At 43.3% G+C, this 22,614-nt stretch overlaps 1 protein-coding gene across 2 annotated transcripts in view; it reads left to right on the top strand.

The window, feature by feature from the left end:
• Nucleotides 1-22,614, top strand: part of ACOT13 (acyl-CoA thioesterase 13) — a 53,087-nt gene that overhangs the window by 12,333 nt on the left and 18,140 nt on the right. Inside the window, exons 2-4 of one of the 2 annotated variants that reach the window (XM_033934495.1) lie at nt 3,062-3,148; nt 3,288-3,394; nt 19,447-19,631. In XM_033934495.1, the coding sequence (XP_033790386.1) occupies nt 3,311-3,394; nt 19,447-19,631 (269 nt within the window). In that variant the 5' untranslated portion in view covers nt 3,062-3,148; nt 3,288-3,310. The remainder of the gene's footprint in view (nt 1-3,061; nt 3,149-3,287; nt 3,395-19,446; nt 19,632-22,614) is intronic. The other variant, XM_033934494.1, reaches the window with a different exon arrangement.

The following is a 22,614-nucleotide window of genomic DNA, read 5'->3' as shown; positions in this document are numbered from 1 at the left end:
AGATCCCAATGACCAAACAAAATACAAAACATAAATCAGAAATTAGAGTTGATAAGTCAATGGCTCGGCGAAAACATGCTAGCATTAAACACATCCAAATCAAAAGTAATGCTTTTTTTTTGCAAAGCTGCATTTTCAATATTGACACTTATCTATCTTAAATCAACACCTCTGCAGATAGTTCATACCCTAAAATTTTAGGAGTAACATTCGATGAAAAATTGAGTTATCATAATCGCATCAGTACAGTGGTACAAAGCTGTTTCCATCGCCTACAAATGATACGTTCTATAATAAATTTATTAGATACGCCTTCACTGAATATCCTTATACATTCTCTCTTCATTTCAAAACTAGATTATTGTAATACACTCTATAAAGGGATTACTCAGAAAGAACTAAGAAGATTACAAATTATACAGAACATGGCCATTAAACTTCTTATCAATTCAAGAAAATATGATCACATACCACCACTACTGATAAAAGCTCACTGGCTATCAATCTCCTATAGAATTATTTTTAAAATCCTATTACATTTAAAACCAAAATCTTCAATAAACCGGAATAAATAGATTACTTATTCCCTATGCACCTATTAGAGTACTTTGATCCCAAAATCAACATCTACAAATCATACCATCACCTAAATATTTTCCATTACAGCCCCTCAACAATGGAACTCAATGCCTAATCACCTTTGGGAAGAACTCAACCTTGAAAGATTCAAATCAAATCTAAAGACCTTATTTAAATATGCATATTGATCTATAAAAGCTAAAAACCTATCATCTACCACAAACATAATTCCCCCTCTTATATGTGTTATCCTTTTATGTCTCCCTATCCTATTTAAAATTGTGTTTCTTCCCTTTTACTATCTTGTAACTGCTGTTAGTCCGTAATGTCTATTTGTACATGTATATTGTCTGTTAATGACTTTCATTCTGTACCCCCTTATTTTTTTTATATAATTTTATCTCTGTAAACCACTTAGAAAATGGATAAGCGAAATAACAAAATTTTAATAAAATTTGGAAACTGTGTGTTTAATTTCCCCACACAGCTGCCACTAGCATTAGTTTAGCCAGTGATTTCCATTGGATAGCCTTGGGGCTTTTGCTAGGCTGGCCCACATCTGTTGATGCAACTTCCTCTTTCATCGGAGGCGGCCCGGCCTAGCAAAGGCCCTGAGGTTACCCGATGAAACTGCAGCTAAACTAATGCTAGCAGCAGCTGTATGGGGAAGTTAAAATCACACAGTGAGCTACTGCTAGGGGAAAGAGGTACTGCTGGACATGGAAGGGAGAGGTGGTGCATGGGGAGAGAGCATATTGTGAGGGGTTGGGTAGGAGGGAAAGTAGGAATATTGTTGCAAGAGTGGTAAGTGATGAGGGAGGAATGGTCATGTGGAGAGACAATGTTAATTGTGAGTGGGATTGGGAAGGAAGGAAAATTGTTGCAGGAGGGATGAGAGTGGTGAGAGGGAGAAATGGACTTGGGGCAGAGGGGAGGTAGAAATGGTGCTTGGGGAAAGAGCATGTTAGTTGCAAGTGGGTTTGGCAGGAGGGATGTCACACTCAAGGGGGGCGAGAAAGTGACTCGTAGAGAGAGAGAGGGAGAAATGTTGAATGGGGCAGGAAGGAGAAGTATCACACTTGGGAGGGGGAAGGAAGCGAGGGCAGAGAGTGAAAAGTTGGACTTGTGGAGGGAGAGAGAGAGAGAGAGATGTTGTTTGGGGTGGGAATAAGGACCAAAGGAGAGGAAGTGTGCAGGAGGCACAGAGAGAAATGTTGAACTGGTGTAGGGAAAGGAGGGAGAAATTTAGACTGGGGCCAGAAAGGAGGAAGGGAGAGGGAAATGTTACACCTTGGGGAGGAGAGATGACTCAAAGAAGGTAGAGATGCCAGACCAAGGAATGGAAGGGAGAGGAGAGAGATGTCTGACCACTGGAGGGGGAGGAAGGGAGAGATGTTGGACCACTGGAGGGGGAGGAAGGGAGGAGAGAGATGTTGGAGCACTGGAGGAGGAGGAAGGGAAGGGAGGAGAGAGATGTCAGACCACTGGAGGAGGAGGAAGGGAGGGAAGGGAGGAGAGAGATGTCTGACCACTGGAGGGGGAGGGAGGGAAGGAGAGAGATGTGGGACCACTGGAGGGGGAGGAAGGGAGGGAGGGAAGGAGAGAGTTGTCAGACCACTGGAGGGGGAGGGAGGGACCCGACGACATGGAAAAAAGTTAATGCCAAAGATGGATGTAGGGCAGAAAGTGAAGGAGAGAAAACCAGTCGATGGATAAGAAGGCCCTGGAAAAGCAGTTAAGAGCACAGACAGAAGGAAGTGCAACCAGAGACTAGGAAAAAATGGTTAAAAAAATAAAATCACCAGACAACAAAGGTAGGGAAAATTATTTTATTTTCAATTTAGTGATTGAAATGTGTTTGTTTGAGAACGTATATCTGCTGTGTATACTATGTGTTTGTGTGTGTGTGTATATGAAAAATTAAGGGAAGAAATTACATTACGATTAGTAATGGGGGTGAGGTATGGGGTGGAGTTTAGGCAGGTCTGGGGCAAAACCTGGCCGGTCATTAGTCAGGGGTACTTGGTTAGTATTTGTTAGTCTTACGAGGTACTTGGCTTGAAGAAGTTGAGAAACACACCTAGAATATGGATTTCTACAAGGACTAACGGAAGATTATTGAAGGTAAAAACTTAATCTTCCATTCTATAATGATTTAGTTAATCACGTGCAATTAATTTTGCTTCTGTCAGCAATTTAGGGGGTTACATCATATCTGAGATCATCTGTTTCAATGCATTGGACTTCTTGTTCTCTGCTCTAGCACTTAGGACTTAGGTCGGTAAACATGGCACTTCCTCTGTTCTGTCACTGGGACCCGTCTATTACCCAATCTTACAGGATGTAACAGCTGGGACAAACATCTGTTTACTTTAAATAACAGATCGCCATTAATATTAAACCATGCAATGTTCACCTTAAAGCATTTTCTCTTTCAGCTTAATCTTTTATCAATATTGGTGTCCTTTTTCCTTTTCTTTAGGTATCCCAGGCAAGGGGGACCTCACACATTTTTCCCGTCACTATCATAAAATTGTAGTTCTTTTGGATTACTTCTGTATTTGCATTTGTAAGTGGCTTTGATTTTGCCAAAAGGCAGTATATCAAGTACTTAAACATAAACATGACTGAGGCAATCGGGAGAGTTAATTTTTCAGTCCTTAGCCATCTTTTAAATCTGCTCATCCTTCCTCTGTTTTCTGTTTTAGGATAATTAAACTGTCGGAGCACCATGAGCACACTGTCCTTAAACCACTTGCAACAAATGATGAAAGCAATCGTGGGCCTTCCTGGTTTTGATCGAGTTACTAATAAGGTATGGATCAAAAAAAAAAAAATGTTAATAAAATTCATGATGGCTTCATAGGAGTCATTTAATGAATTTAAAACTTGAAATGTGGTTAGATTGTGCAAGTTTTCATTTATTTATTTATTTTTTGTACAAATTGGGGCAACCCGCTAGAAATACAATATATTTTTGAGTACTTGTTTCAATAGTGCTACAATCAAGTTAAATATCTGCTTGTGAAAAAAGCACTGCCCATGGTAGAGAGACTCTGGATAGAGAATGACACGTTGGCTGTTACCTGCAGGTAGCCATGGGTAACCTGCTGAAACGGGACAGAGAAAAGAAGTGGTCGCCGCGGGTACGGGGAGAAGGCCTCGTGGAGCGGTGAATGGCCTTGTCTCCGCAGTGAAGTGAGACAACACGCGTGGTCACCAAACGCGCGGTCCAGCAGCCCCCTCCCTTCCTCATTCTATCTCCCTTACCTTATTTGCCAGTGGCATGAGCAAGCATTTCAACAAGTCGTGTGTGGCTGCCCCAAACCTCTCCTCCGACGCAACCGGAAACAGGAAGTTGCGTCAGAAGTTTGAAACAGTCACGCGTGACCTGCTTAAAGACTCGTGCAACGAAAGGTACAGAATTTTTAAAAGCTTTTTCTGGGAGGGGGTTAGGAGGGGTCTGCAGGACCACCAGGGTATTTTTAAGCTTTGGGGCGGGGCATTGAAGGGATCGACGTGCAGCAATTAGAAAAGCTTGCAGAGGGAGCCTAGATCTCATAGCAAAAACCTAATCTCGTGGATAGATACTATAAAAACCACCAGGCAGCCATGGAAGAACTTACAGCTTGGAGAGTGGGTTGGCTCGAGCTAGGGAGTTGGGAAACTCTGATTCAAGCCCTCAGGACATACATGAGCGCAACAACCATTGTCCGGTCCATCTTTTCAAAGACCGCGGAGAGGATGAGAAAGGAAAACTTAGACTTCAGCACAGGCAGGGCTTCAGAAGGTAAGCAGGCACAAAATGCTCCTGTTGCCAAGTTAGAATGCACTCATCCATTGAATTCATTACAAAATATGCCAATTTTCACCTATGAAATTATTCATTTTCTTAACCAAGATAGCTGAAAACAAAAACATATATTCTGGGGGATTCAATCACCATTCGACTATCTTTGTCCAAACACAGATCAGACAACTGTTTTTAATTTGACAGCAGAAGAATATTGCCTTTAGTTTATTCAGATGGATCATTTCCATTTCAAAAGAAACACATTTTGTATGTCATAAATATTTCTAAGTGGGAACTTTCCAATGCCATAATATTAAAAAGAGAGGGGGGTACATTATCCCTTTCATACACTAGTAAATAGACTGATGTTCTTTATAATGCAAAACTTTGTAAGGTTTCTTCCTTCCTCTGAAAGTGGTTTCTGTTTTGTATGTGAATCGGGCAGTTTGCCTTACGGCGTTTGTTCCTTCTGGTTCAGACCTGGGACCAAGTTCTGTGTTTTCTGGATGAGCGCAAGCCTTTGCAGTGGGCTTTGGAGATATGGATCTTGGACCACCTGTTTGAGTCCTAACCGCAGGGGCTAACCTGCCTTTGGGGCTACCATTTTGAGATAGACTTGAGTGACAGTTTCTGCAGCTTACGTAGCGGCAGGAGAGAAGTCCCCCCCCCCCCATCGGAGTGCAGGCTCATTCTACAAGGGGGTTTCCTCTTCCTGAACGGAGTCATTGGCGGTGATCCTGGATGAGATTTGCAGGGCTACTACTATGATCCTCTCTACACACCTTCTCTAGGTATGGCAGCCAAGCGGGATGCTGCTTTTGGTGCTTCAGTGTTGGGAGCGAGCTCATCAGTCCTACCCTAAATTTTTGGGACTGCTCTGTTACGTCTCACTGGTCTCGGAATAAAGTGGGATTATACAAGAACGAAAGATTAGGTTCTTAGCTCTGTTAATCTTTTTTCTTGTAAATCCACACTTTATTCCGGGAACCCGCCCTCTGTATGTCTGATTCGCTGTTCACCTGCATGGAAATACTGGTAAGCTGGATTTATATTTCAGACCAGTTTTTATAAGAGTACCATATGACTAGATGTAACACTATATTTGGGAGGTCCCTGGGTTAGTGCCCTCCCTATAGCTGTGTCTCCCTATAGCATTGTTTTGTAGTTCAGGTTATAATGTGTGATAACCTGTTTTCCAATTTTCATTGTTGCTGTTTTGCATATGTTATGAGCAGAATTAATTATTTGGCAGGGAGTTCCCCATTTCCCTCTCTCTCTCTCTCTCTCTCTCTTGTTTCTTATTTCTATAGATGTTCCTGGCTGCTTGAAGACTAACTGGATTCTACTGGGCATGCTCCAGGATATGCTAGCAGAGGGGAGGGGTTATTGCTTCAATTATTTGAAGCTTTCTACAGTGCCTTTGGTCAGAGCTGCATAAAACCCACTGGTCCCAGAATAAAGTGTGGATTTACAAGAAAGAAGATTAGCAGAGGTAAGAACCTAATCTTTCGTTAGCCTAAAGTTACTAAAAATTGCACCAACAAATAAATATAAGAACTGTCTTAACAGCTGAAAAAAAAATCTGTATTGAATCCTCCAGTTTTTCAATGTGCTAGGTCATAGCATATTTTACTACACAAATGCACTATGGGGAATCAAAAAAAAAAAAGTTAACGGGCACTGTTACATTTTTGGACACTCATAAAATCAGAGGTGAGTTTCTGTCACCAAGAGAACTATCTCTACATGGCTTGTGGGCTGTGGCTCCTTCTGCTATGCCTGGGCTGGGCTGACACTGGAAGGTCGTGTTGGAGCACATAAAGTTAGATCAATGGCGACTTCTCGAGACTTTCAAAAAGTTTAAAGTCACTGTACACTTTTGCACTGTTCATAGCGGGCTCCCTTGTTAATGGGTAACTGTGCTTTGGTCTCGATCTGAACAGATTTGCCCTGTACTGGTTTGGGGGTCTTTGCAGGCATACATTGTGTCTACCACACAAGGTTCCACCATTCATAGTCTCTGTACTCCTCAGAAGTTCTGGCACCCCCAATACACCCCAATATAAAAAAAAAACCCCCAACTAGAGAGAGATGCTGGATGAAAGGATAATTAAGAAAAGGTGGATCTGTGGAGGGAGATGAAAAAAAGGAAAGATGCCAGAACTCCTAGGGAGGGAAGAGAAACGGAAGGGAGGACAGAGATGGAAGATGGATGGTTAGCAGGGAGAAAGAAGGAGACCCTGGCAAGCAAGTTATCAGAAGACAACCAGAGCCTGAGACCTACAAAATTTGAATAATGACCAGACAACAAAAGGTAGAAAAACTAATTTGATTCGATTTTCCTGCCCAATTGGGTGGTGGGTTTTTTTTGTTTTTTTTTTCCAAACATCCTGGTGGGTTTATTTTACAGCCTCTTCACCCCCTTTGCCTTCTCCTAACCACACTGGTGCTGTGGTGTAAACAAAATAAACAAACAAAAAAGACTTTTCCTCTCTCAGTTAAATCCTAGCTCACGTTTGCGGTCTAACACCAGCTCTGGCAGGATACACATTTCAAATCTGACATATTGTAATTACAAAACAGAAACTTGTATAGTAATGGTAAAATTAGCTGCTATAAGAAGTGTAAAGCATAGGAGTTTGAGCATCGTATAGGCTTTAGATAGACATGGTTTAAGCTTCAGAAAGGCTTTTTAGGCAGCCTAGGTCATCCAATGAGCTTTCTCTGGGCATCCCATGGATGTTATTTGAGAGATGTTTTTAGATGTTTCCAAAGTGATCTTTTAAATACAGTTCAGGGATTTTTATTTTGTTATTCAGGCACCACATAAACAGGACACATCCATACAAGCATATTGAATTTAAAATTGCCTAAAGAAGCAATGTTATTAGCTCATTGCAGCACATGAAAATCACATCTTTAGGTTCCTTGCTCTAAATAACTCTTTCTCATTAAACATTGCTACAATTAGCTCATTCTTCAAAGCAAGGAGAAAGCCCATAACTTCATTTGGCCAAGCTTAAAAACAGAATAACACACAGAACAGACCTGAATGTGGCTTCTAGTTCATTGCAAAGGGAGGTATGCAGCTGCAAAATGCTGACCTCATTGTGAGATCATCAAGGTGCACCTGCAAGGTACAATGCCACAAGTAAAAGACAGGCCAGGAGTTGAACTCGCAACCTCTGCAAGATCAGCACAGAGCTTTTACTCATTGAGCTACACTACCTTCCACTCCAGTTTCTCTGATTCCCTTGTCTATCATAGCTTACTGACCTGCCTATGTATCATCTGCTTAGCTATAATATCAGTTGGCTGAGACAAAAGACTGGTAGCTCAATGGCTTAAAGCACTGCTTTCATTGTTCCAAAAGCCAGAATCTCAAGAAAGGTGCAATAAATGTGACATGGAGTCAAATACTGCTGTTTTTATCAAATGCAAACTGCACTTTTGAAATAGATTGCTTCTAGTATTGCTAATGTTGTGCTGTTTAAGATGAAAATTAGATTTGATTGGTCTGTAGTAGTGCTGCCCGATTCACGATTCGAATCGGTTCACCGATTCACTTCGGGTGAATCGATTTGAATCGATTTAAATTTTAAAAAAATTGGCTTCCCGATTCGGACCCTCGCCCCCCTAAAGCAGGAGCGGCAGCGCTGCTCTTGCTGGCTGGCTGCTGCCGCATCTGCTTTAGAGGGCAGGAGGGAGGGTCAGTCGGGAAGTGCTGCTGTTGGCTTCCCCCCTGGCCTCCCCGAAGGACATCGCATCATATCCCATACCACCCCCTGAAGGATTGCCCCCCCCTGTTCCCCGGGAAGGCCTTTGGGTTCCATCTGGCCTTCCCGCAGCGTTTACCTTATAGCTGCAGCCTGCAACAAAGATCGCGGTTACAGCGTCTTTACTAAGTGCTTTAAGCTGTTTCTTCTGCTGCGGTCCCACCCCTCCTATGATGTCAGAGGCAGGATCAGGGCGGAGGAAACAGCTGAAAGCACTTAGTAAAGATGCTGTAACCACGATCTTCATTGCATGCTGCAGCTATAAAGTAAACGCTGCAGGGAGGCCAGAGGGAACATGGAGGCCTTCCCGGGGGGGGCAGGCCTTAGGAGGTACAGGCCTTCAAGGGGGGAACAAGCCAAGCCTTTAAGGGGGGACAAGCCTTTAAGGAGGGACAGGCAGGCCTTTAAGGGGAGGACAGGCCTTCAAGAGGGGGCAGGTCTTTGAAGGGGGGGACAGGCAGGCCTTCAAGGGGGGTACAGGTCTTCGAAGGGACAAGCCTTTAAGGGGGGGATAGGCAGGCCTTTAAGGGGGTTCAGGTCTTCAAAGGGGGGGGACAGGCAGGTCTTCAAGAGGGGGGGGACAGGCCTTCAAGAGGGGGGACGGGCCAGGGATGGTAGCATAGGCCTTCAGGGGGAACAGGCAAGCCTTCAAGGGGAGGGACAGGCCTTCAGGGGGGAGGTGCAGACCTTCAGGGGAGGGGCCCTGGTGTAGAAATACACGGAGGGAAGGAAGGGGGGTTCAAAGAGATGTGCATATGCCGGACTTTGGGGGAGGAAGAAATAATGTGTCTAAAAATAGAGGAGAGGGAAACAGATGATGGACAATGGGATTTAGGGAGGGAAGGAACAGAAAGGGAAAGAAGTTGGACACAAGGGATGGTGTGGCGGGGGATTGAGATACTGGATAGGAGGGTAGTTGGGAAAACAAAGGGAGAGATGGTGGACCCTGGGGTGGTAGGGAAGGAGGGCGAGATGCTGGATGAAAGGGTAGTTAAGAAAAGGTGGATCTGTGGATGGAGACGAAAAAAAAGAATGATGCCAGACCTCCGGGGGAGGGAAGGGAAATGGAAAGGGAGGACAGAGATGGCAGATGGATGGTTAGAAAGGAAAAAGAAGAAAGAAGGAGACCCTGGCAAGCAAGTTATCAGAAGACAACCAGAGCCTGGGACCAACAAGATTTGAATAATGACCAGACAACAAAAGGTAGAAAAAATAATTTTATTTTCTGTTTTGTGATTACAATATGTCAGATTTGAAACGTGTATCCTGCCAGAGCTGGTTTTAGACCGCAAATGTGAGCTTGGATTTAAAAGAGAGAGGAAAAGTCTTTTTTGTTTGTTTATTTTGTTTACACCACAGCGCCAGTGTGGTTAGGAGAAGGCAAAGGGGGGTGAAGAGGCTATAAAATAAACCCACCAGGATGTTTGAAAAAAACACCCAATTGGGCAGGAGAATCGAATCGAAAAACCAATTCAGTAGACTGAATCGAATTTTTTTTTCCTGAATCGGGCAGCACTAGTCTGTAGTTTGTAATTTTTATTAAAATGAGTATTTTGTCAGCTGAAGTACCTGAGGGAGTTGAACCCAGATCAGGCTCACATCCCAACCTTCAATCTAACCACTGTGCTACACAATAAGCCATAAAATCATAGCAATTCAGGTTTGATTATACTGTTCCGTTTAGGCGCCGTTATGGCAGTAGCTACGGCGTGCTTGCGGCTCTGTAGTGGTGTGCCAGAAGCATGCCATAACTGCTGCAATTAAGCATATCTCAAGCTGTCAGGGTAGGAAACCTCTCCTCTGACTGAAAGGAGTCATTTCTGGCTCACCAAGTTAAGGCACCTTATTACACCTTTCATCCTCTCCAGCTCTCATATAATCTCATTTTCTCAAATATGCCGGTTGCAGGCTGTGTGGCAGGAGACATTCCAGCTAACCTGTTTGCCAACCCCTAAGGGCCTCCCCACTTCTCTCCCTTGCAGCCTGGGCCTCATGGAACACAAGATAAGACAAAGATCAGTGTGATGAAGTAGCTGAAGTGGTGCTTATTAAGGAAACACTAATGCCCAGCTGCTACTCAATGTAAATAAGTAAGCACAAGGTGAAAAATGGTTTAAGATTTTTATTGTAGAACATCTAGAATCATTGCACAGTCCAGGAAAGCTGCATGCAAGTGTAAGCCAACTGCAGTTCGATAAGATGGATGACAGATATGCAGAGTAAGCCACTCCTAGGTCCAATTGTTGCTGTGGTAGAATTGTTAAGGTCCCATAATCTGCTCCTGGTAGGAGAAGGCAGGCAGGCTGAAGAAAAAGGAGGATGGATTGAGACAAATTAAGAGTTTTATTTTTGAGTTTTATAAAGGTGCGCTAAATCAACACATGCACTAACTGCTAACGCCTCAATAGGATAACATGCAAATATTAACATTTAGCACACACTAACGGCACCCTAAACGGCACAGCTTTAAGCGCGTGGTAAATGTTAATGCATGCATGTTATCCTATGGACGCGTTAACAACACATGCAATGATTTAGCGCACCTTTATAAAAGAGCCTAAAACTCGCCAATGTACTGTTCTCTCAGAAAATCATCAATAACTGAAGGGAAAAAAGTGTGAAACATGTTAGTATTGTAAAAATGTATATAATTCATCACAAAGGCAACAAAGGTTGCAGTACATCATTCTCAACTATTCTTTCTCTTTTGGTATTTGAGCTTTGTCCAGGTGCAAGCTGGTGTGCTGAACCCAGTTTGAACAGACCTACTGTGGGCTCTGGGAAACACAAGGGGAGTCAGTCACTCTGGGAACCTGAAATCAGGTGAAAAGGGGGGAAAATGTTAGACATCTGTGGCAAAAATAAAAAGCAGCAGTCTTGGGAGAATATGTCACAGTACAGTCTCAGAATAACAGCTAGAATGAACAGAAGCACAAACACTGTTCCCTTTTTATAATAAGGATGCCTAACAATTAAGACTAAAAAGATTTACCTTTAGCTCTATGAGGAAAAGCACTTCTATAGGTTCCACATATTCATGTAACTAGCATATCCATTTTGCTGGCACCAAAGTTTCAAACAGCATGGTTTTTTTTTCAGCCAACATTCCTGGAACCAATTTTTATCATCACTAATTCTCAGACCTGCTAATGACCCTGTGGAATGGAGAGAGTTGTGGCAGCTATCAGGGAGACAAAAAGTTAATGGAGAATCATTATAAACAATAACACAGAATGTGAGTCCATAAGAAGAAATCAGTTCTGCCTGAGCTTTTATCTAATAAAGACACCTAAGTAGCTACCAATATATCATTCTTACCTGGATTTGGTAGCTGAGCTGCTAGCAAGGAGTTCTTGCATAGGTGCAGCATATTTACCTGGAAAGATGAAAAAGGTTAGAAAGACATCAAAATTGCAAATTACTAAAGCTGCTAATGGTCCTGTGAAATGGAGAGAGTTGTGGCAGATATAGGAATGAAAAGGTTAAGATTATCAAGAAAAGTAAAGTCTTGGAAATTAGCATAAGCAATAACACAGAATAGGAGTCCTAAAAGAGAAAACACTGCTCTGATGGACCTTCTTATACTAAGCATGCTTACGTAGCGTCTGACGTCATAGGCACCTTTAAGGACTTCCCACCAGAAAACTTTCAAATCTGATTAGGCGTGCTTTAGGTGTGGTTTGGGCAAATACAGCTGTACTGACTTTTAATCATTTCCTTCAATTCGCGTAGCTTTTACTGGAAGCCATTTCGCATCTGCTTAGTCTGTAGAGGCTCTGTTACCAAGTTTTAAACAAAATTCTCTCTATAGCTCTATGCCTTAAGGCACTGCTTTTATCTTCCATACGTCAGGGCAGAAAAGCACTATGTTTTGCATGCAATATGTTTGTATTGATGTGGTGGCTTATTAAATCTATTTGGAGGGGAAAAAGAGGAAAAAACAGATTCCTGAAGTCTATGTAGAAAATATCATTTCGGAAGCCCAAAGCACGTCTATGTTCCGCCCATAGTAACCTGAGTTCAGCCCAAGCAGAAGCCACACTTAGACCAGCTTTTCATTTGCCTACAATTTCCACAATGTTTAGACGTGGTCTGCTGCCCAACTAGCATCTATGTGATGCCTATCCTTAACTACGCCCACATCTACATACTTGAACGTGACTTATCCCAAAACTCGTGTCTATATTCTGACAACACCTACTTGACACCTAACTCTGTCTTAAGTCCCAATTAACGCTTGTTAAGACTCTTAAATTGCTTGTTAACCACTTAAATCGGACGCCTAAACCAAGCCTAACGTTAGACGTAGTTTACAGAATCAGGGCCTAAATGTCTCTCATACTACAATATCTGTGAAAGCAAGTAGATTTCCAGGGCCAGATTCATTTGTGTGCACTGGGATAGCTGTGCTGCGTAGAGGGGAGAGACATGTTAACAGTAATGCTTCAAACTGGGCCCCTAGTGTGAAGGAAGAAAACAGAAAAGGACTAGGCAACAAAACCACAGTTTTTCTGATTTTTATTTTTAGCATCTGTAAATCTTTTGTACAAATACATTTTGACACCAAATAGATCTCAGGAAGACATACTATTTTTAAGTGTAACGAACAATTCACTGATTTTTATTTTGTGATGTTTGCTTTTTTTTTAAAGCATAGGAATTTTAAAGAGAATTTTCTTGGATGCAAAATGTACTACAAATGCTCCAATGTGTAAAGATTTTTTGGCCAGTCCTTTGAATGTAGTTTAAAGTTACCTAATATTGGTATAAATTACCCCACACACAAAAATGGACAGTGAGCCATAAAGTAAATATTACTACTCAAATATAGCTGTTTCAAAACAGGTTTAGAGTTACGTACCTGAAAGTCTTTTTCTAAAGGAAAAGAATGGTTGTTTTACACAAATGTAAGTAAATCGGGTAAAACCAGTTCTTTGGTAAACAGTCAAAACCCAAACATAAGTGGTAGAATTATTTGTAAATGGAGAAAGACTCCATTATGAAATGAGCATAATTGAGCCTGTCAGACCAGTCCAGATGAATGGGTTATGTCCCTCTCACGAGCAGATGGAGATAAAGCTAAACAGGTTGGCTTCTGTACATAGTCTGATTCACCGGAAAGTAAATTGGTATTCTTGCATCAAAACTTAAACACTACTTTGTGAAATTTAAATGACCTTAAAACATATATTCTTTATAAAAGCTTTTGATTCACAAGTATCTCTTAAGTTTGAAATATTTACCAAGAATTGACTGACTATGGGACGAGAAGACTTGGCCTGGAGCTTATGGCAAAATTTTTCCTTTGCTGCCTTTTACTGATAAATATGAAGGCGAATCAAACATTAAAGGCAATTTTCTAAATTACATGATAACTGGAACAGAGCTAGAAAAATGCATATGTAGGCTGAATTGCTTAACAAATATTTCTAGTCTGTGTTCAAGGCTGAAGCGCTGGGAGCGGGACCGCATAAGACAAGCATGAATAGGGATGGAGGAGTGATAGACCCTGATCGGTTTTCAAAGGGTTGTGTTCATGAGAAGCTAGCTAAATTAAAGGTAGACAAAGCAATAGGATCAGATGGTGTACATCTAAGGGTGCTGAAGGTACTTAGGGAAGTTCTGGTGGCTCCTCTAACCTTTTCAATGCTTCTCTAGAGTCGAGAGTGGAAGTAAGGAAGAAGTAGGGAATTACAGGCTTGTATGTCTGACTTCTGTGGTAAGCAAATTAATGGAAACACCATTTTCTGTTTTAAAAGTGAAGTTTCTGGAATCCAGTGGATTACAGGACCAGAGTCAACATGGATTCATGAGAGGTAGGTATTGTCAGACAATCTGATCAATTTCTTCGACTGGGTGACCAGAGAATTGGATAGAGGGAGTATGCTAGATGGTGTATTTAGATTTTAGCAAAGCCTTCAACAGTGTTCCACACAGACATCTAATAAACTTAGTGCCCTTGGGATAGGACCTAAAGTGACGGGCTGGGTCAGAAACTTGTTGAGTGGAAGGTGAAAGAGGGTAGAGGTCAATGGAGATTGCTTCGAGGAAAGGAATGTTACCAGTGGTGTGCCTCAAGGTTCTGTATTTGGCACATCCATACGGTAATGCGGCCTCCAGAATTGTACACAGTATTCCAGGTGGGGCCTCACCATGGATCTATACAATAGCATAATGACTTCAGGCTTACGGCTGACGAAACTCCTACGTATGCAACCTATGATTTGCCTTGCCTTGGATGAAGCTTGCTCCACTTGATTGGCAGTCTTCATATTCTCACTGACGATCACCCATAAGTCTCATTCTGCTTCAGTTCTTGTTAGGATCTCGCCATTAAGAGTGTAAGTCTTGCATGGATTTTGGCTGCCCAGGTGCAAGACTTTGCATTTTTTGACATTGAAGCTGAGTTGCCAGGACCTAGACCAGCGCTCCAGTAGGAGTAGGTCGTGCATCATGTTGTCGGACATTGAATTTGTCTGTTGTGCTTTTGCCCACTATATTGCTTAGTTTGGCGTCATCGGCGAATAATGTTATTTTACCTCGCAGCCCTTCTGCCAAGTCTCTTATAAAGATGTTGAATAGGATCGGGCCCAGGACCGAGCCCTGCGGCACTCCACTGATTACCTCCATCATTTCGGAGAGGATGCCGTTCACCACTACCCTCTGAAGCCTACCTCCAAGCCAGTACCCAACCCATTTCGTCAATGTGTCGCCCAATCCTATAGAACTCATCTTGCTCATCAACCTGCGGTGTGGTACGCTATCTAATGCTTTACTGAAGTCCAGGTATACGATGTCCAGGGACTCCCCAACATCCAGCTTCCTCGTCACCCAGTCAAAGAAGCTGATCAGGTTGGATTGGCAGGATCTCCCCTTAGTAAATCCATGTTGACGGGGATCCCGTAGATTCTCCTCTTTCAGGATCGTATCCAATTGGCGTTTGATTAGAGTTTCCATTAGTTTGCACACTATTGATGTGAGACTCACCGGTCTGTAATTTGCTGATTCCATCTTGGAGCCTTTCTTGTGGAGTGCAATGACGTTAGCCATCTTCCAGTCCAACGGGACGTTACCCGTACTAAGGGAGAGATTGAAGAGCGCGGATAGCGGTTCCGCCAAGACATCACCCAACTCCCTGAGCACTCTGGGGTGTAGGTTGTCAGGCCCCATTGCCTTGTTAACCTTAAGCTTTGACAGCTCGCAGTAGACATCGCTGGGTGTAAACTCGAAATTACTAAACGGGTTATCTGCGTCAACCCTTGTCTGTAGCTGAGGGCCGAGTCCTGGCGCCTCGCGGGTGAAGACTGAGCAGAAGTATTCATTTAACAGTTGGGCTTTTTCCGAGTCTGCTTCCGAGTCTGGTTTCCTAAGACGTACTATCCCGCCTGAGTTCTTATTTCTGTCACTGATATACCTGAAGAAGGATTTATCTCCTTTCTGGATGTTCTTCGCTAGAGACTCCTCCATGCAGAATTTGGCCTCCCTAACTGCTGTTTTGACGGCTTTTGACTTGGCCAGATAGACTTCCCTAGAGTCCTGTTTCCCTGATTGTTTGTAAGAGATGAATGCTTTTTTCTTCTCCTTGATGAGGTCCGAAATCTCCGCAGAGAACCACTGTGGCTTATTGTTCCTTCGCCGTTTACTTACTGATTTAACATAGCGGTTTGTTGCTTCTTGTATGGTGGCTTTCAAAGTCGACCACATTTCTTCCACGTTATCGGTTTCTGCTTGGCTTTGTAGCGCCTGGTGAACGAAGTCTCCCATTTCTTTGAAGTTTGTTTCCTTGAATTTGAGGACCTTGGTCAGTGTAGTAGATTTAGTGAAACCTTTCCTGAGATTGAACCATACCATGTTGTGGTCACTGGAGGCCAATGTGTCGCCCACCGAGACCTCTGTGACACTTTCTCCATTGGTAAGTATCAGGTCCAGTATTGCCTGATCCCTTGTTGGTTCCAACACCAGTTGCCTGAGTCTTGCTCCCTTCATAGAGTTTAATAGCCTCCTGCTGCTGCCGGAAGCAGAGGAAAGCGTGTCCCAATCCACATCAGGCATGTTGAAGTCACCTAACAATACTGTGTCCCCACGCAAGGTGATATTCTCTATATCTCCAATTAATTCCATATCTAGGTCATCCTGTTGTCTTGGGGGTCTATATATTACGCCAAGATACAGACATTTGTCCTTCCCTCTGGCCAAATTTACCCAAAGGGATTCCCCAGTGTAGTGGACATCTGTGATTCTGGTGACCTTAATGTCATCTTTAGTATATAATGCTACACCTCCTCCCATTTTGCCCTCCCTGTCCCGGCGAAGCAAGTTGTAACCCGGTATGACCATGTCCCACCCGTGGGAATCCGTGAGCCAGGTCTCAGATATCGCCACCACATCCAGGTCGGCATTCCTCATTTCTGTTTCTAATTCCAGGATCTTGTTTCCCAGACTGTGGGCGTTTACATACATAGCTCTCCATGTTGTATGTTTGTTACTTCTCAGTGGGGATGTTCCCGCTTGAGCTACTTGGACACCTTTAGCATTATTCGCATGTTTTGCACTTTCTCTAGACCCAGAGTTACAACGTGCACCTATCCCGGACTCCCCAGACCCAGAACTACAGTGTGTTCCTATCCCAGACTCGGTAATGTGTATACCCTGTGGGGGTATTCCCGCTTGGGCTACTTGAACTCCTTTAGTACAATTTGCAATGTGTGTCCTTGTTTCGGAGAAACACTCCTTCCTCAGGGGTACAGGGTATCTGTTGTATTGCATATAGAGAGCCATATGGAGCACACTGTTGTAGTATAAAATAATCAAAATTTGAGAATCTAAGGCAAGAAGCTCGCCTTCCGGGCTAACACACAGTGTGAATATTGCAACCGAAAGTATTCACACTGTGTGTTAGCCCGGAAGGAGAACTAATTTGGCCTGTTCCTTCTGTTTACATTTCTTACGGTAGGAAGCTTAAAGATATAATTTTTCCCAAGATCGTGGCTTTCATCCCTTCCCACATTGCCTCTGGCAACATCTTTCCTCCTCTGTAACAAGCGTTCCTTCAGGGAAAAGCTCTGAAAACGGGCCACAATATCCCGGAGGCAGTCCTGCCAATGAAGGCCCAATGCCCGGTGAGCTCTCGCCACCTGGGGATCCAACGAGTCCTATTGCCGTAACCAGTGGGCTAATCTTGTCATCACCTCTTCGCATCTGGCAGCCCCCGCATCCACAAGTTGTACGGCGGGTGCAGTTTTCCAGGTCCTCCAATTTATCCATCAGGACCTCCAGCTCCAAGCACATGTCCTCGAGGCCCTTTTGCGCACCAGCCACCACCACCTTGACGGCATCCATCCGGGTCTCCACCCCCTCCACTCAGGGGCCCATTTTGAGGTCTTGAATCGCCTCTCTGATATTAGAGATTGGATGTGATCTCTGTTTTTATTTCCTCGACCCAGGCACTCAGATCAGCCTTCATGAATGATTCAGCCTGAGGCAATGTCTCCGGATCGGTCTCGACATCGGGGACACCGGGGAATAGGATGGACCCGCTCCATCCCCCGACGGACCAGCACCACATGGTCCCCGCTTCTCCAATATCTCCCCAGTTTTCACCTGTCTTCGATCAGTGTCCAATTTACTCCTCGACGTCATCCAATCCAGCTGGGAAAAGCACTCATAATAGTGCGAAACAGGGAGCCTGAAACCACTGCTTCTGCATACAATATTGGGTTTTGCTATGGTCAAAGATTGAGCACAGAAACCATGCTGCCATCTTGAACTGAAAAGGTATGACAGGATATAAATAAAGCTATTATTATTATTATTATCTTTCCCGGTGACGACACTTCCGTAACATTTTTGTGAATATTGCTGAAGGGCTGTTTGGAAAGATTTGCCTCTTTGTAGATGATACGAAAATCTGCAATAGAGTAGACACCCCGGATGGTGTGAATAACATGAAGAAAGACCTGGCGAAGCTTCCAGCTGTCTTTCCTCAGTACAACCTCTTCTTCCCCACTGCTGGAAATCTTTGACGCCTTGTGAACCATTTCATTGACGTACCTCTCATTCTCACGGATGCTTCTCAGTCTTGCCACCTCTCAGTTCCTTTACTTCCTTCATGAGGGTTTCCAGCTGAAGACAGCTTGCACATGGAACTACTATCTCTGCCTGGATAACATTTTCAGTCTGCACAGAGAGAAGCTGTAACCTGAGCAGCAGCTATGGTGACACGATGTTTCCCAGCCATACTGTGGTTGCAGAAATACTGGAAGAAATAAAAGAGCGGAAAAATCCTACCAAAGCAATGCCCTGTTCTGGTTGGCTGAAGAGCCTATACAACAAAAAGAATTAACACCAAGCAGACTTTCCTCAACAGCTATTTGTGCCCTAATCTGATCTTATGCCCTGAAATGCAACCTAAAATACTGATCTAGACAAATACTTTTTTTGTATGAAACCCTAACAGAGACTTTAAAGGCTACACTATTGCCTAACTGATTTTGCTGAGCTAAAAAAGAGAACTTCAATGAAATAATCTACTGAAATCCAAGTTTACCTTTCCCAAGTTTGAATGCCAGCAGGCAAGATATTCCAATGGATGTTCTCCTTAGCAGAGCAGATCTCCCTCAGAGGCAGACAGTTTTTATAGCAACCTGTAAACTACTATCTTTAATGCTGAGCCTTTAAACCTTTCTCTTAGAGGGTTAGGCACTAGGTCAGCATTCCTCCCCTCAAGAATCACCTGTGGAGTCTTATCTCTAAGAAAGTCCTGAGAATTCAGTACATTATTCAGCCTCTGGCTCCTTTGATGTTTGTGCTTGTTGCACACAACAGGTTATTATTGCTGCTATAATTCTTGAATGTTTTTGTTTCTTAAGAATTGTTTGTTCTCTTGTAAATTGCAGAGCAGAAGAGAATTGTATGATGTCTGCTGGGAAGTTCCCCATACCCCTTCTTCTTTGTATTTTATTCCAGTGGTGATTGATTTGCTTTGGGACAAAACTGAAGGGGGTACTATACTGACAATGTGGGAGGTGCTGAAAGTAGTGAGTGTCACTTCTGCAAGACCCGATTCGCAGGTTTGGATTGAACACCAAACGTACAAAATCCATAGTAGATTAACAGAAGACTATCCAGGTAAGAACCTAATCTTTTTCAATCCTTCCAAGTCAGGATGGTCCCAGTAATGAATATAAAGTTGCTGTCATTATTTGTTTTTATGTATATATTTTGGAAGTTTGTTTTGGGTGATGTATTGTAGAATGTGCACATTTGGGGAGACTTTATTTTGTCCTTCGCTTTTACTAGGTGAATTTTATTTCTGCAAGTCCAGGGAAGGTTGTTTGTGAAATGACAGTTGAAGAGGAGCACACAAATGCAAATGGCACTTTACACGGAGGTATGACAGCCACTCTTGTGGATTTCATTTCAACAGCTGCATTGCTGTACACAGAGAGAGGAGCGCCAGGAGTCAGTGTGGATATGAACATAACGTGAGTGAAATGGTGCTGTGACACTGGGAGGGAATGAGGAAGGGAATGATTGTTCTTGTACAGTCCCACTTTATTCTAAACCAAGAAATTGGTCTCTCCTTTGAATTTTTTTTTTTTTTTGTGGTATTAGGATTATATAAAAGACAGACTGGAATCTGAGTTTTGGAAGATAGCTATTCCTTTCTTCATGGCTTTCTAAAGTCCAAATTACTTCTGCTTCACAATGTGAATAGTGGTGTCCCTTTTATTTTCTGGCGGGCTGTTGAGGTGAGGGTGAAGGCTGGGCGCCCTCACTATGTTTTTGTAAGGCATCATAAGAGTGGCATGTGTGAAGATGGGGTGATGTGATCACCAGAGACTCTCGGATCATCTCCTGGAATTTGTCAGCTCTATGGAGGCATAATGTGGCTGTTGCCTATTTTTAAAAAACTAGTCTGACAGATGCAGAGCATCAGAAGTTGAAGAAAAGCCAAGTTGGAGATATGTAGTATTCATCAGGTGGTATGAGAGAGGGAGTGCTACAGTACAAAGGTGAATAATTAGCCAAGGATGAAGCAGGGAGATATTTATTGCTTAAAATGAGGCTGCAGGGTGTTGAGCTTATTTTATTAGTGGTATATGGACCCAACCAAGCTGGCAAAAATGTTTACAAGAAACTGCTTGCTGTTTCATACTTGTCACACAATCTTATTGTAGCGTATGATATGAACTTGTAATGGATCCCTTCTCAGGATCGCTGTAGTGGTGGCTATTCATGGAGTGGAAAATACCCAATGGGGCATGTAGTACATAAAATAGTGCCAGTGGAGCACACTAGAAGGCCTCCATCTCCACAGGCGAGTAATCCTGAGTGTGATTCAACCAGTCCCCCAGGTTACGCAAAAGGCAAGCTGTATTGTAGTGAAAGGTCACTTGGACACACAAAGTCAGAGGCGTGAAGAAAGTACAAGAGTTTATTCACAGCATGCATGCTGGACCCCTGAGCTCCAAGCTGGCTCAGAAGTGCCGAAACCAGGAAGTTACAGAGATATTTATTCATTTTTCTGGCTATACAACTGAATTCTAGAAAAAGCTTTTCACGTGTTACTTTTCTTAACACTCATTGGTTCTAAGCTCACTAGCAGGACACTTATCTAACTCTTACAGTTAAATGTACAGAAGGGCAGGGTACATCATGGCTCAAACTCTTATCTATTCAGCTTACAATGTGGTAAGGTAGGGACATTCATTTTAGGCAGATGAAGTCAATAGATTGTACACTGTTTTCAGCTATGTAGGCCAGAGCAATATTTTAAACAACAGACCCTACATTCCCCCCTTTCAGGCTGGCGTACCTAAGGAGCCAAGCCTGACAAAATAAAGTTAGGGGTCAGGAAAGTCGGGGTCCCCAGTGGGTAAGGGACGATACTGGGAGAGGGCAAGGGCCAATGCAGCAGTGGAACAGTTGACAACAGAGTCCACAGTGCGGTGAAGAAATTTCATAGCCAGTGGAACTAAACAAGGTAGACAACATAGTACCAGGGAGGACAAAGCAGTTATCAGCAGAATTGTTTTCAGGGTCATACCAGACGGTAACCAAGAGCCCAGGGAACCAGAGAACCAGTCTGTATTGAGGCCATGCCAGGTTTGAACAGGAACATGAGCCAGCTTGGTGATAAAATCCACAACTTCCTCAATCATAGAAACATAGAAAGATGACGGCAGAAAAGGGCTATAGCCCATCAAGTCTGCCCACTCTACTGACCCACCCCATTAAGTCTGAGTACTAATGACCTAGTTCCTTAACTCGACCCTCGTAAGGATCCTACTAGGGCATCCCATTTATTCTTAAAGTCATTAACGCTGGTGGCCTTGATCACCTGCTCTGGAAGCTTGTTCCAGTGATCTACAACCCTTTCTGTGAAGAAATATTTCCTTATGTCACTATCGAATTTCCCTCCTCTGAGTTTGAACGGATGCCCCCTTGTGACCGAGGGTCCCTTGAGAAAGAAGATGTCTTCTTCCACCTCGACACGTCCCGTGATGTATTTAAATGTCTCAATCATGTCCCCCCTCTCCCTGCGCTCCTCTAGAGTGTAGAGCTGCAATTTGTTTAGTCTTTCTTTGTACGAGAGACCCTTGAGCCCCGAGATCATCCTAGTGGCCATCCACTGAACCGACTCAACTCTAAGCACGTCTTTACGGTAATGTGGCCTCCAGAATTGCACACAGTACTCCAGATGAGGTCTCACCATGGTTCTGTACAGTGGCATTATGACTTCAGATTTGCGGCTAACGAAGCTTCTATTGATACATCCCATAAGTTGCCTTGCTTTGGATGAGGCCTTCTCTACTTGTTTGGCGGCCTTCATGTCTTCACTGATGTCCTAGCTAGTGTTTCTCCATTTAAGGTGTAAGGTTTGCATGGATTTCTGCTACCGAGATGCATAACCTTACATTTCTTAGCGTTGAAGCCCAGCTGCCATGTCGAGGACCAGCTTTCCAACGTAAGCAGATCCTGCGTCATACTATCCTGCAGATTGCTTTCACTTACTATATTACATAGTTTGGCGTCATCAGCGAATAGAGTTACTTTACCCTGAAGCCCTTGGGTCAAGACCCTTATGAAAATGTTAAAAAGGAGAGGACCCAGGACCGAGCCCTGTGGCACTCCGCTGGTCACCTTCAATGTCTCAGAGAGGGTGCCGTTGACCACCACCCTCTGACGTCTTCCACTCAGCCAATCATTGACCCATGCAATTAGTGTCTCACCTAACCCCATCGATTTCATCTTGTTTAATAGTCTACGGTGTGAGACGCTGTCGAAAGCCTTACTGAAATCCAAGTACACTATGTCAAGAGACTCTCCCGAGTCTAGCTTTCCTGTTACCCAATCAAAGAAGCTGATAAGATTGGATTGGCATATAAATATGACGGAGTCTGTCCAGAGGGCAGCTACAAAATTGGTTAGTTAGTGGTCTTTGTCATTAAGTATTTAGGGACA

This window comes from Geotrypetes seraphini, chromosome 2 (assembly GCF_902459505.1).
Source record: "Geotrypetes seraphini chromosome 2, aGeoSer1.1, whole genome shotgun sequence".
Taxonomy (NCBI): Eukaryota; Metazoa; Chordata; class Amphibia; order Gymnophiona; family Dermophiidae; genus Geotrypetes; species Geotrypetes seraphini.
Note: the sequence above shows the minus strand (reverse complement) of the source record. Positions and strands in the feature narration are given on the sequence as shown.